Genomic DNA, 13,659 nt, shown 5'->3' on the forward strand with positions numbered 1-13,659 from the left:
TTGTAAAATTTATGAAAAGAAATAATAATGAAGTAGATAGACTATGGTACTCAAGCTAAACAGAGCGACGCTTATTTTAGAAAATAGTGGATCCAACGACTTTGTGGAAATAATACACAAGGGAGATAATAACTTGGAGTTATTACATGATATTCACGTACAACAATGCGGAAAGCCTTTAGAAGTTATGGGTTGTGCAGTTGTTAACTTGGGAGGTTTTTCCAGATATCTGTGGAAAATATTTTCTCTACATTGTGTGAATAGCAAAATCTTTTGTTAGTCCAATAAAACTCAAATCGGCAAACATAAAAATCTTTTGTTAGTCCAATAAAACTCAAATCGGCAAACATAAAAATCTTTACCTTTCAGAACAAGTTTTAAATAATAGCAATTTCAATGTTTGACACTTCACAGCTCAAGATACCATAGGAAAAGCAAGTACCCATCAGTTGTGATATATATTTTTTTAATGTTACACATTGGTCTACTTTATCTTCCAAACGGTGTAAATATTTCACAGTTTATCGTTTTTGCTCATCTGGTTGATCACCCCTTCCAGATGTTTCGTAAAATTATAAGTGAATATTCTGGGTGCAATAAATCCTCCAAAACCGGATATTCCCTTGTGAAAAACCCCAACCCCACTTAACGGAACCGGTATAGCTGATTCTACGGGTTGAGCATCAAAAAATGGTACCGTCGTTTGACCAGCATCTTTCTCGTATCCTGTGTTTGTAAATTTCACATATTTGTTCGTGGTAAATTTATTCGAGTGAGCTTCTGAACGAATCGGAACATCGACCCTGTCAAGCTTCAATTCTTTGGAAAATCTGTAAAGAACGTATTGGCAATATTGTAATTTTAGATTAGATTCTAGAAGTACTTGAGCTTATCATAAAGAACACGACCACGTTGTAAAGTGGTATTTAGCCCCAGGCTCCCGGTTTTGAAATTGTATGGATTTGTTAATACATTCAAGTGCAGTCGACCATTAAATTTTTCAAACGCAACTCCAGTGACAACGCTTCCCTCTTTAGCAAATATGTCAACCAAATCGAATTCTCTTTGTTCCCATTTAAGAGTATAATAGTCCTTATCATCCTCATAGGTTTTATTAATGACATTATAATCTTCAACTGGTATCCACCGAACGCTGTCAATGTTAATCTGTCCATGTGGGAGAATTCTCCCCTCTTGTATTTGCAGATGAATGATTCCGTGGGTTTTGACAAAGCGCAAACCGGTCACAACTCTACAAACTTGCTACATTTATAAATTCAAATCAGTATGAGTCGATTTCATACTTGTTATCAGTAATATTTGACTTAACCAAACGCATATTAATGTATCTCTCGGAAAAGAATTTTGGCCCTTCTTCACAGAGACAGTAACAGTAGGAGCATTTAAAGATCAACCAGCTTCGGTAAGTTTCCAAGTAAGTTCTCGATTTGCTGCAAGTCATGCTTTTTCCAAAATGTTTTCCGTTTCCAAATTTGACATTATCGTATCTTCTGTTGGTTCTAATCATGCTCTAGGGACTTATAATTATTGGCAATAGTATTAGGGAAATAGACTTACTTCGGAAGTACAAACTTCCATCGAGGAATCGATGTAGTGACAGTTGATGATTTTTGGACAAGTTGTTTGTTGATTACACCACTTATTATCATGACACTGATAATTTGTTGTATAAGTAAACACGTCGCATTCCCTACTACATCCTCCGTTTGGATCTAAATTTACTTTATTTAAAATAATTCCGTGGAGGAAGTTTGTGATTTCAAGATAAGTTTCATCTAAAATTAATTTTGTTATTAACAGTATATCCTTTATCCTAGCGCCAAAGAACATATCGCACTGTGAGAGCAATACTCACGTAAGTCAAAATTTGCCGAATTCTTAAATTTCTCATTAATTTATAAAGAAATTAATGTAGTTTTAGTATATGTAAGTATAAACGGCTTTTAATAGCTGCGTGCTGTTCAAATTAATCAAAATGTTGGTATTGCATTTCCGAAAGTTACATGTGCACTTAATGCAAGACTGCATGTTTCAGTCGATGTTGATAATCTGATACTAATTTAGGTACAAATTGAACACAAAAAATACACAATGTCTTCTAATATAGTTAAATCAAATGTGAAGTTAGTAAATTTTTGGAGATCCATTCTGTTCAAGTTTTTATTTAATTTGGGGTTGTTGTCCGCCTCTTGAACGTCTGGAGTGTATCATGAGGAGACTGAATGGTTATGGTTACATGTTTCGACTTTATTAATTAACGTCCTCAGATTTTGTATAAATCTCGGACATTTTAATTATTAATTTTATCAGTGTATTCTCATAAATTTTAATATCCATGTTACTAGCTTGTTAAATATTAGCTGATGATGACGTTAATTAATAAAGTCGAAACATGTCGTAACCATAACCATTCAGTCTCCCAATGATACACTCCAGAGGTTCAAGAGGCGAACAACAATCCCAAAGTGAAGTTGGTAAGTTATGGATACCAGTAATAGCGTTAGCAAGAAAAACTGGAAAGCCAAAGTTCATGAAGTAGAGCAGAAGGATATTTTTAATATAAAAGAATTGACTGAAAACATGGGAATAAATTTTTCTTTGAATGGTAAAGATGGAAAAGTTAATTGGAGCGAAATAAAATTTTTAAAATTATTATGTAAAAAAAAATTAAGTAGGGGAACCAGGGGCTTGTTGTAACAGGGGTAAGTTGTAACACTAAATTTTTACCCAGAATTTAAACTCTTTAACGTCAGGTTTTTTACTGAATTTAATTCTTGCACCATAAGACATCATGTCATCACAACCACTGTTCCTTCAGCCAACGGAGTGAGTGGATGTGTGCACGTGTCTCGTTTTGGCCAAGTAATGTAAAATATTGCTTTAGTAAAATTTGGTTTTTCGTATCAGTTATTAATTAATTTAAAACGTTTAGTTTTGCATGTAGCTCAAAAATTACTCAGATTTAATATTCCTTACACATTTTGACGCTAAGCCACATAATTTTGTCGAAATGTAATTAAATGTAGAAAATTGTACTACGGGGCATGTTGTAACAATACGCTTGGGGCAAGTTGTAACATGTTACAACTTATCCCAAATTCACTTCTACAAATCTCTTACCTAGCATACGAAAAGCGAGCCAAAATTTTGACCTATGCCATATATTGCTTTCCAGATATATTAAGAAAAAGGAAGACAAAACTCAAATCTTTAATGTTGACTCTTCTTCTAAAAGTTTAGTTCAGTTTTACTGAAAAAAAAATGTATATAATGAAGTGTTGTGTTGATTTTTGAAAAATAAAGTCTAAATATGTATCAACATCAGCTTTATTTTTACTGTTACTACCTGTCTGATGGCTGTTACAACTAGCCCCAACCACGGGGCAAGTTGTAACACTGCACTTTTTTTAAGAAAATGCCTGGTGTGAAGTGAAGATGAACAATTTTGACCTTTTGCCTGTTCAGTCCAATAGGGGAATAGTTAGACTACCGATCGATACTTTTATAATGGTCAAACAGCTAATAGATACCAAATTATATTCGTTTTCCTAAAAACTGTTACAACAAGCCCCTCGTTCCCCTACACCAGATTATCACACATTTTATAAGAATTTAGCCATAATACATGTTGAATGAATTAATATTGTGATTGTTTTGTATTTTGTTATTTTTTTTTTTTTTCATTAAAATGTGTTGCTAGTTTGCTCTTGTATTAAATTTATTAACACGCAAGTCAAAATATTTGATAATGTGTACCAGTGCAATAGTCACAATAAGTCAAAATTTCTTGTTTTCTATAACGAATAGAAGGTTCTACTCTAAAGGCAAAAAAATACTATTAATAATCGGTTGACAGTACGACTATAATGCATTCCTAAGTATTTCGTATTTAAAATACAAATAATATATAAAAATTTGGGAATGTTAAATCATCATTACTCAAAATATGCTGTTTTTGAGTTACGTGACTATTGCTCTCACAGTGCGATATCTTTGGTGACAATATTTATCAAGTTGTAAATGTATTAACTCGGTATTAAACAATTGATCATCTATTTTGTTTATACCTTTTTTGTGTTCTTCAGGATCACATCTCCACAGTTCTAAAGGTGCATTTACCATATAAGTCTTCATGATTGATACTATATTCTTATTTCGTGCCCAAAATGCGTGGTTGGCGTCTTCGCTTTCTTTTTTATAGTTACCTTCATTAAAGTAGTAGTTAATTTAGTCTTTAAATTGCTATACTTAGTGTTTATTTGAGTTTCACCCCCCAAAAGTGAAAAGTGTGTGCCTAGAGTGCTTTGATAAGCTAAGGTTGCCAGTTTGAAGATTTAATACAAAAGTCTCATTAAATTATAATAATCATTACTCGAGAATATTTCGGTGTACTAGAGTTTGTTTATATATAATTGATAATCAATTGTAATGGTTTTAATTAAATATTGATTGATATTGATAATCAATTGTAATGGTTTTAATTAAAACCATTACAATTCATTATCAATATCAAATTTCATTAACGTTTCACTAATTAGTGAAACGTTAATGAAACATTAAAAAAAAGGAGATGGGAAAATAATTTTCCGGTTTTGGACCGTGTCATGTTGGAAAAAAATTTCTTCGTTTCGCCCACTTTCATTGGAGTACACTATGTGTTAAAATTGTTAATGCGTTTGTGAACCACAACTGATTGTCACCTTTGTTCGACTAATAACACTAGTTTACAAATTTAAACTTTTTTTCATTTCCAAAAATAAAAAAAATATTTTTTACTTCTATATTACTTACTGATAACAAATCCAAAAACGGATAATCCTTATCACGTCAGGTTTTTTCATAAATCCAAAATAATGAACTTTGCTTTTACCTTGACGTTAGTGTTAAACTGATTCATGTTAATGCACCATTGTCGCATGAAAAATGTCTTCGAGATTGTGCAAAGGTTTTTGGGACGAAATTGTGTTACTGTTGGTCTGTTATAAGGGAAACTGACAGTACTGTCAATAAAAGAAATGCTAGTGTTAATCATTTTTAACTTTCAGTCATAATGTTTATAATATATACTGGGTGTTGCTTTAATTTGATACAACCCCTGTAACTTCTTTATTCTTAAAGATAAACCTGTATTTCTTTAAACAAATTTGTATCATTTTAAAAAATCTTTGTAAAGCCAACGTCACATTTTTATTATCACTTCCCGTAGAAAAATCGAAAGCAACCAATTATTCTAAAATCAATACTTGAAAAATTTTAAATAAAACATTGATGACAATCTAGTAGGTTGAAAAATTGACACTCATGTTATTTATTTACGTAGATGTTCTTTTAAAATGCTACAAATTTGCTCAAAGAACTATATGTTTATATACAGCGTGTTATTGAAAGACACGTACAAAATAAAATCGGCAATTGGTCTCAAAGTATGGGTGCTAAAATTAAAAAAAAAGTTCAGGTAAAAGTGTTCTCCTTTTAGAGATAAAAATTATTAAAATTTATGTCCAAATTTGTTGTACGCCTCTGATAAAAAGGTCATCTTTCGTTTCTACAGCAACAAAAGGGTCTCTTATTTTTTTTATTATTGTTACAGTTGCTAGGATTTATTAAAATAAATAAATTTTATCTATTTATCCTTCAGTAGCGTCTAAAAAGGTTGGATAGGGGTTAATCTTCCGCTTATAATGTTGATAACACAAATTCAGTTTTTCAGGCTTCTTAGACTTCGCGAAGAACTGTCAATTTTGTTGTACGTACCTTTCAATAACACCCTGTATATTTAAAAATAAAAAAGTTACAAGAGTTGTACAAAAGAAAAGAAATACGGGGTATGTTTATATAAATATCTCAAAAACCTGACGTGATGGAAGTTTTCTGCTTTCAGATCTGAATTTCTCGAACCCAAATCCTTTAGATTTAACAATTTTTATCTTTGGATATAAAACCTTGTAAACTAGTGTAATCAGTTTTGTCTTATATTGTCACTCTCTAAAGATTCTTCGCAATCTCTTTTTAGATTCAGCTTGCATGTCGTGGTCGAAACGTCGAAACTTTCCAAAATTGACATGAGGAAAACCTGAAAAACATCTTGGTATTATTACAGTCGCAGACAAAACTGAGTAACGAAGAAAACGTCATTTACGAATCCTCTTTGTCACTAAGTTTTAGCTACGACTTTAACTCTGACTCTAAAAACTTCCGATTCCAGAAATGAGTGGACCCCCTTAAATACTGTCTACCATGTTAGTGTTTACCGTTCTTGTACAATTTCTTGATCATGTAAGCTGTTTGTATCACAATGCAACTCTTCATATTCGTCACAAGAATTTCATTCATAAAATCGTGCAAGATCTGCGCCGCTGATTGTTTCTCTTCACAAAAATAGTCACTTACGGTTATCTAAAATAATCTATTTTATGAATAAATTCGTTGGTGAATCGAATCCCTTACATCAAGACGTTTTAAAAATAGTTGTAAAATATCTTGTTTTACTACTTGCTGATACATAGATTCCATCATGTAAGGAACAGAATTAGACGTTTCAGACAAGACTCGATTGGCAAAGTTTAACAGCGTTGCATTTTCATAGTCATCAAAATTTTTAACATAGTTTTCCATCTCATGGTAATAAATATTTATATAAATTTGTAATGTGTTTATATAGTGCAACATCAATTCGAACCTAACAACATTAGGCATATTTCGTAACATTCTGTTTGTCATACTTTCGTATCTACCTAAAATACATACTATTCGAAAAACTGTCGAAATAAAAGTTGATTATAAAATATTGTATGTACATCAAATTGGCTTTGAAATTTTGGGTATTGTGCCACCTCGGTGTAATGATTGATGACTACTCGTCGCCTATCAAATTGTTGTTGCAGTGATCAAACCCAATTTGACACACGATCTTGTATAAAACAGTATACTTACCGGTGGTATTGATTCTCATGTTAATTTCAGCAATTTGATGAGTGATTTTGTTTAAACTCGAAAGCAGACGTCTTCTTGTTAAATCAACCGAGTGATGAAACCCTTTCACTCCATTAAAGGTTTCTAAAAGTGATTGAGTAATTTCGAAAAATTTTGTATTCAAATCGAAAACTGTAACTGTAAATACAGTTGCAACAAACGGTACAAACAAAGTGAACAAGAAAATTGAGCTACGGAAACATCCCATGTTTCACTCACTTTGCAAAATCGTTTATCTAATCGTTAAAAAATGGAGGCTAGACCCACCTATGCAAATATACAGAGTCATCAAAATTGACTGAGAGAGTTGGTAAACCTGAACTTGAATAATTTGGTTTATTAAGGTGCATAAAAATATTAGCTGCTAGATTTGAAGTTTCAAGTTGCAAATTTCAAAACTCAGTGGCGGTTTTTTTCGATATATTTTTTTTTTTTTTTTAATATGAGTTGTCAGATTTGAAGTTGAGAATTTTAGATTTGTTTGATTGCGTTTTCTAATATGCCTCTGTCTGTAGAGCAGAACACTTTTCTAGTGATGGCATATTTCCGGAGTGGTACTCAAGACGAATGTGGGGCGTGGAATTATTCTTCAGAATCCACTTATGCTCAGTTCATGGGCATGTATCCTGATGAAGAAATTCCTTTCTATCTTTTTGTACACCATTGTGAACGAGTTGTTGAACGCGTTCTCGATAGCGGAAGTGTTGTAAAACGGAAATCAACAGATAGATCTGTTACAGTTGTAACAGAAGAATCGATTCAAGATGATAATGAGCGGATGCAACGTAGTCCCAATAAATCCATTACACGTCTTTCACAACACAGACTGGCATATATTATAGAAGTTGTCTTACCATAATAAAGAAAAAATTACATATGCATCTATACAAGATCACTACATTGCAACAACTGCTTCCACAACACTTTGATGCGCATGTGCGGTATTGCCAATGGTTTCTACAAAACATGAGTAGAAACGAGATTTTATATAGGACCTTTTTCACTGACGAGGCTTACTTTCACCTATTTGGATACGATCGCAGACCTATAGAACTTGGTTAACTCAAAACCCTAATGTCTTTCAAGAAACCAGCTTACATCCAATAAAAACAGATGTTTGGGTGGCTATATCAATAGCAGGAATAATCGGCCCCATTTTTTTCAACCAAACAATAAATGCTGGCCGATATAGGCTACTGATTTTGGACAACTTCATAAAACAACTAAATGAATTTGAACTGTTACTTCCAGCAGGATGGAGCTCCTCCCCATACTACGTTACAGTATCTCCAGCGCGCTTTTCCCGGAAGGGTTATTAGCCGCGGGTTATGACCTTCCCGATCGTCAGATCTTACGCCTCCTGATTCATTCTTATTTGATTATGTGAAAAATCTTTAGAAACCGCCTTAACACTCTGGAGGAAAGCTGCCATAGTCACTGGTACTTCTATGCTGCGCCATGTTTTTGAAAATTTAAAAACACAAGTTGCTATTTGTCTAGATGTCTAATTGTCAACATTTTCAGCATTTGCTTCAAAATAAATATACTTTTGTGGCCGTTTTACACGTCATAGAATGATTCCGAAAATGATCACAAAAATTATAACAAAATAATGTGAGTGAAAATTTTGCTTGACACGTTGACTAACCCCAACAAAACGTAAACAAATGGTCATGTTTTGAATATTTGCGCATTTTCTTGCAAACTTTACCATCAAAATTCTTGTCAAAATTTATACATAAATTATCGTTATATTTTTGTGATAATTTTCGGAGTAATTCTGTGACGTGTAAAATGGCTCTTTAAATTACAGTATACCTTTAAAATTTTATTTTAAATTATCGAACATTAAAGGGGGGTCTAAAAAGTTGGAGTAGGGCGCATCGACTAAGGCGACTCGTACACTAAACCCAAACATTTAGTGGTTTTATGGCTTCACACCAATTTATTAACTCCCATTATAATTCAATAGACCGTCACAGCCGGATGTCTTAAACCCGCTTACTGATAACCTACCTGAAAAGACTTTTTCTGGTAAAAGCACACGACCGTCCCTGACACGTGGCATTTGCTAAATTTTATGTAGGGTCGGCTGTAAAGTACTTTAAACGTCAAAGCCATAAACGCACTAAATGTTTGCGTCTAGTTTACAAACGTTAAAACCGTTCGCAACTTTGCAAAATGGTAGCTTTCGTATCCGCAACGGATTCAGGGGAGTTCGACAATCAACCAATCCCCAGTTCTCTTGTCACGCCCCTGCATTCATTGCCACATAACCTTAAACAAATCTATCATAAGGTTGACAAACTTCACTGCAAAAAACAGGGAGTACCAACTCTCCCAATAAACTTTGATGACTGTATATAAAATTTGAAATTTGCAGGGGGTGTTATTTTATATCAAAGACAGCTTTTAAGATGGGATTTCTAGAAATTCATCCCTCAAGGGGGTGAGAAGGGGTGGTAAAGTTTGAATAGGATAAATATATTTCTATTGTAAATGTTTACATGAAACTTGGTATTCATGCCCTTCAACACAAATAATGAAAGACGTATTTCAGCATTTTCCTAAATTCAACCCCAAAGGAGATGACAAAGTTTGTATGAGGAAAATATTTTTACGGCGATTTTTATGTGAAACTTGATAATAATGTTTTTCAACTCAACGAATCGTCTATACGAGTGAAGTTACGGGCGAAAAACTAGTACCTATACATATAATTAAAAAATGACTTGGAAAAATTGAAGGAAACTGACGAATCAAAAATCAGTAATTGATGTTCATAAATATCGTTTAAAACGACTTTTATCAATAAATACATCTTTAATGATGTTAACTTGGCCAGATTCCTCCATGTTGACTTCCCGAGCGTAAGCTACGGAAGTATAGTAATCGAGTTGATCGGACGAATGGCCACTTTTCCTCGACGTTTCATGACCCCTACAGTACGAAAAAAATAGTCTCCCGTTTCCCCCTGTCTGTCTGTATCCACTTTTATTAGAGACGTAACCTCCGAAACTGCTGGACCAATCGTTGTCAAATTTTGTACATGCAGCGTGTTATTGAAAGGTACGTACAAAATAAAGTCGGCAATTGGTCTGAAAGTATGGTTGCTAAAAGTTAAAAAAGTTCAGGTAAAAGTGTTCTTCTTTTAGAGATATAAGTTATTAAAATTTCTGTCCAAATTCGTTGTACGCCTCTGATAAAAAGATCATCTCTCGTTTCTATAGCAACATTTAGTCTTGACAAAAGTTTTATTGTTACAGTTGCTAAGATAAAAAGTAAAAAGGTTGGATAAGGGTTAATTTTCCCCTTATCATTTTGATAACACAAAATAAGTTTTTCAGACTTCTTAGATTTCGGGAAGAACTATCAATTTTGTTGTACGAACCTTTCAGTAACACGCTGTATATTAGAGGTATCATGTAGATGGTTAAATACTAACCAAAATTGTCCTAATCATCCTCCTATAAGTGTGGTCTACGAATCTGCTTTGAGTTTTCCCTAACCTTCCAAATTTTTGCAAAAAAATGCAAACTTGGCCTTTCTTTTTTTTTTTCTCGCATTGTGTATTATCTATATTTATGACGTCATAGCAATTTTTATTTACATGAAGTTACCCCTCTTATTCTAAAACGTGAGAATACGCCCGTCTTTATTTAATAAAAATTATAATAATAATAGTATTCAGAATATCCTGTCGATTGTGACTGTATCAATAATTGTAGTACCCTGTTTTGAGGCGACCAACTCATTCAAATCAAAACAATTTTTACTTTCCGAGCGTAAGCTAATTCTTTTGTTAATTCCAGAGCGTAAGCTAAAGAAATAGACTAATTGAGTTCATCGGACGAATGGCCACTTTTGTGTTTTTTGTCTGGCATTGGTAATGGCCTGTTAGTAGTACCTATGATCTATGTTAATCACGTCATCACAGAATTGTTTATTCATCAAATTAAGATTGATTCCCCCTATTTTCTTGAAAATAGAGAATGCGCCCGGAAATATTTAATAATGATAATTGATAAAATAATAATTGAAATTTGCGTTCCCGTGGCGCAGGGATTGGGGGGTGCTATTGACGCCGGTTCATCCGTTCACCGAAAAGAATCGAGGAATTTTTATGACTTTCTTTGTGTAGTTGGGTCCTCAAGAAACCCCAGACAATTTGTCACGTACTTCAAACAAACATTTTTTATATTTTCTCAAAGAAGGCGGAATTCGTTGGAGTGTACTTCAAGGGTGGGGGAAGTTCTGTCGAAATAACCTTCGACCAATTTCGGGTGTGTGGGTGTAATATATAATACATATTAAACCAGCGATCTAACTTGGCTGATTTACTAGAAGCAGTGAAAATTTCTTTAGTTGTTGGCAACTTAAAGTTACACAGAACGCCTACTTCATCACTGTATAATGACAAAAAACAGTTAAAATTCACTAAGTACGTGTTTCGGTTGTAATTATTGATACTTTTTTTAGGTTGCTTTCTACGAAATCCTGAATGACCTCTGGGTCCGTAATGGTCTTCAAATCAAAGGCCAAGCCATGACGTACATTCAAGGCAACTTCTGCAATTCCATGGTAGACGCAGATTTATATCTTCTGCAGATCGCTTGCACGAGGATGTGCCCGAACGAATTTACGTCGCTTATTATAGACAAGTAAGGTACCCGAACAACTCCAACTTTCCAATGCTAATACCACTTGTTCTAGATTCCATGTAACAGAGTCTTTAAGTTTAGCGCCAGAAAGGGCGCCTCAAAATCCGTACTTGAAGCCAGAACATAATACGCGCATGCTCGAAAGCTTTCTGACGTTCTTAGCCACCTTGGTGACGGTTCGAACCAACATAGGTAAATAAAACTAACCGAATATGAACTGCTTTAATTTTTTGTTTCTTTTTCATAAGGACTTTCCGAAACCGAACTCAACCGCCTCGAAATGGTGACCCTGCTTTGTATGAGCGACAGAACCCACTCTCAGCTGATGGAACTAATGCCGGAACGTTGCGGTACGTCTCAAACTCGAGATTTTGAGACGTTGTTGGCGGAACTGGCCGACTATAGACGACCAGTTCTGGACCCCAATGGGGGTAATTTGCAACAAGGGATGTATTCGGCTAAACCACACGTCTGGGAAAATTTATACAACCCGATTCACGTGTTGCTGAGAGCTGTGCATCGCAGAGATTTCCACACTTCGATGGATCGATACACCGACTAGTACGAAATTCAAACATTGTACTTGAAAATAACTACAAGTCCGTTTTTTTAGCGTGAAAGATAGTAACAAAGTGAAAGCGGGAATAAGCCCTTGGCTTCCTTTCAGAGAACCAACGGGATGCTCTGAAGCCTACGACGATCCACGGTTGATTCTCAAATCCAAAGTTTTTCACGCTGCGGTGTTGGTAATCCTGCAAAAAGCCGTACGCGGACAAATCCCAGAAGACGTAATGGCACTCATCGTTTTCCTATTGGACCAAGCTGTCACCATCAGTGAGGTTCGGGAATCTCACGTAAGTCACTTCTTTGTTTCCAGTCGCTGTTTCTAACACTCAGTGTATTCAGGACCCCAAGCCTTTCTTCCCCCAGAAGCAACTCAACGACATGAACTTCGACAACTGGTTCTCTTCGGATTGCATTTTCGAAAACCTCACCACCGTCATCCACAAAGTGATCCTAACACCCGAACCCGAAGTATCCCCGATGACTTACAGCTCCGACAGCGACATCGAATGGGGCGAGAATTCCGAAGTAGACACCGAAATGACGGACGTCAATCCTGACGGCGGTACCAACATCTTGATGTTGCCGGATACGGGTGGTTGGAACCAGTCCGGTACCGACCTCATGGTATTCGTTCCTCAGGACTCCTCCCCTGCGTACGATACACCCAATCCGGTGTTGGCTCTGCCTCCTTCCACATCCATGGAAGTAGAAACAATGGCGGTGGCCGTGCCTACGATGTCCGTGGTCCCTGCTTACCATTCGCCGACCGAACAACCCGCACTACCCCCGATGGTACAACTGGCCGCTCTCACTGCCGGAAACGAGGTGGCCAGGCAGTGGCCGGAAGGCGCCACTAGTACTGAGTTAGTACCATCGACGTCCAATTGCGCGCCGCACCGGAGACCTTACAGGAGGAGACCGACACTTGAAGGGGGCGTGGCGTCCCCGCCCACTGTCGATTTAAACGAAAGCATTATAACGTTGTTGTTGAAGTTGCATTGTCAATTATCGGGAGTGCCTGACAGTTATAAGCCTGAAGACGAAGAGGAAGGAGCGAGCGAGGGTGGGAGTTTGATTGGTGATGGGCCGTTCTTTATCGGTAGACTGTTGAGGAAGATATCGAGATTGGACGAGAAATGTAAGCAATATATACAAGAGACGCGCATGAGGTTGTGGCCGAGTCAGGAGGAACGGGACGAGGCGAAGAAGCAAAAGGAGAATAGAGAGAAGGAGGAGAGGAGGAGGAGAGCGAAGGAAAGGCAACAGAAATTGATGGCGGAGTTCAAGAGTAAGCAGAAGCTGTTTATGGAGACGGCCATGGAAACGGACGAGAGTGCTTTGAGTAAGTTGTGTTTTCAGAAACCAAGTAGCTTGATTTTAATTAATTTTTTTATCATCAGTTTTAAAGCGAATCAAATTTCGTATTTTGCCAAAATCC

At 35.6% G+C, this 13,659-nt stretch overlaps 2 protein-coding genes across 3 annotated transcripts in view; one reads left to right on the forward strand and one right to left on the reverse strand.

Annotated features, from left to right (window-relative positions):
* The window catches only part of Ubr3 (Ubr3 ubiquitin ligase), a 135,018-nt gene that overhangs the window by 115,140 nt on the left and 6,219 nt on the right, over positions 1–13,659 (forward strand). For both annotated transcript variants that reach the window (XM_064048297.1, XM_064048298.1), the window contains exons 9-13: positions 11,473–11,654; positions 11,707–11,846; positions 11,903–12,215; positions 12,268–12,508; positions 12,561–13,563. In XM_064048297.1, the coding sequence (XP_063904367.1) occupies positions 11,473–11,654; positions 11,707–11,846; positions 11,903–12,215; positions 12,268–12,508; positions 12,561–13,563 (1,879 nt within the window). The remainder of the gene's footprint in view (positions 1–11,472; positions 11,655–11,706; positions 11,847–11,902; positions 12,216–12,267; positions 12,509–12,560; positions 13,564–13,659) is intronic.
* LOC135123544 (uncharacterized) lies at positions 440–7,226 on the reverse strand. The gene is made up of 8 exons (XM_064048309.1): positions 6,955–7,226; positions 6,469–6,755; positions 6,273–6,417; positions 4,089–4,226; positions 1,579–1,796; positions 1,305–1,531; positions 884–1,252; positions 440–830 (listed from the first exon to the last, which is right to left on the reverse strand). The coding sequence occupies exons 1-8, from the start codon at positions 7,199–7,201 to the stop codon at positions 515–517; spliced, it is 1,947 nt and encodes a 648-aa protein (XP_063904379.1). The 5' UTR covers positions 7,202–7,226; the 3' UTR covers positions 440–514.

This window comes from Zophobas morio, unplaced genomic scaffold (genome assembly GCF_036711695.1).
Source record: "Zophobas morio isolate AGI-343-1 ecotype UQ-CSIRO unplaced genomic scaffold, CSIRO_AGI_Zmor_V1 ptg000006l, whole genome shotgun sequence".
Taxonomy (NCBI): Eukaryota; Metazoa; Arthropoda; class Insecta; order Coleoptera; family Tenebrionidae; genus Zophobas; species Zophobas morio.

Coding starts and splice junctions, on each gene's coding strand:
- LOC135123544 (XM_064048309.1), bottom strand. CDS start 7,201: ATGGGATGTTTCCGTAGCTCAATTTTCTTGTTCACTTTGTTTGTACCG. Junction 6,756..6,954: donor CATGAGAATCAATACCACCG/GTAAGTATACTG, acceptor TATGTATTTTAG/GTAGATACGAAAGTATGACA. Junction 831..883: donor GTTCTTTATGATAAGCTCAA/GTACTTCTAGAA, acceptor CGTTCTTTACAG/ATTTTCCAAAGAATTGAAGC.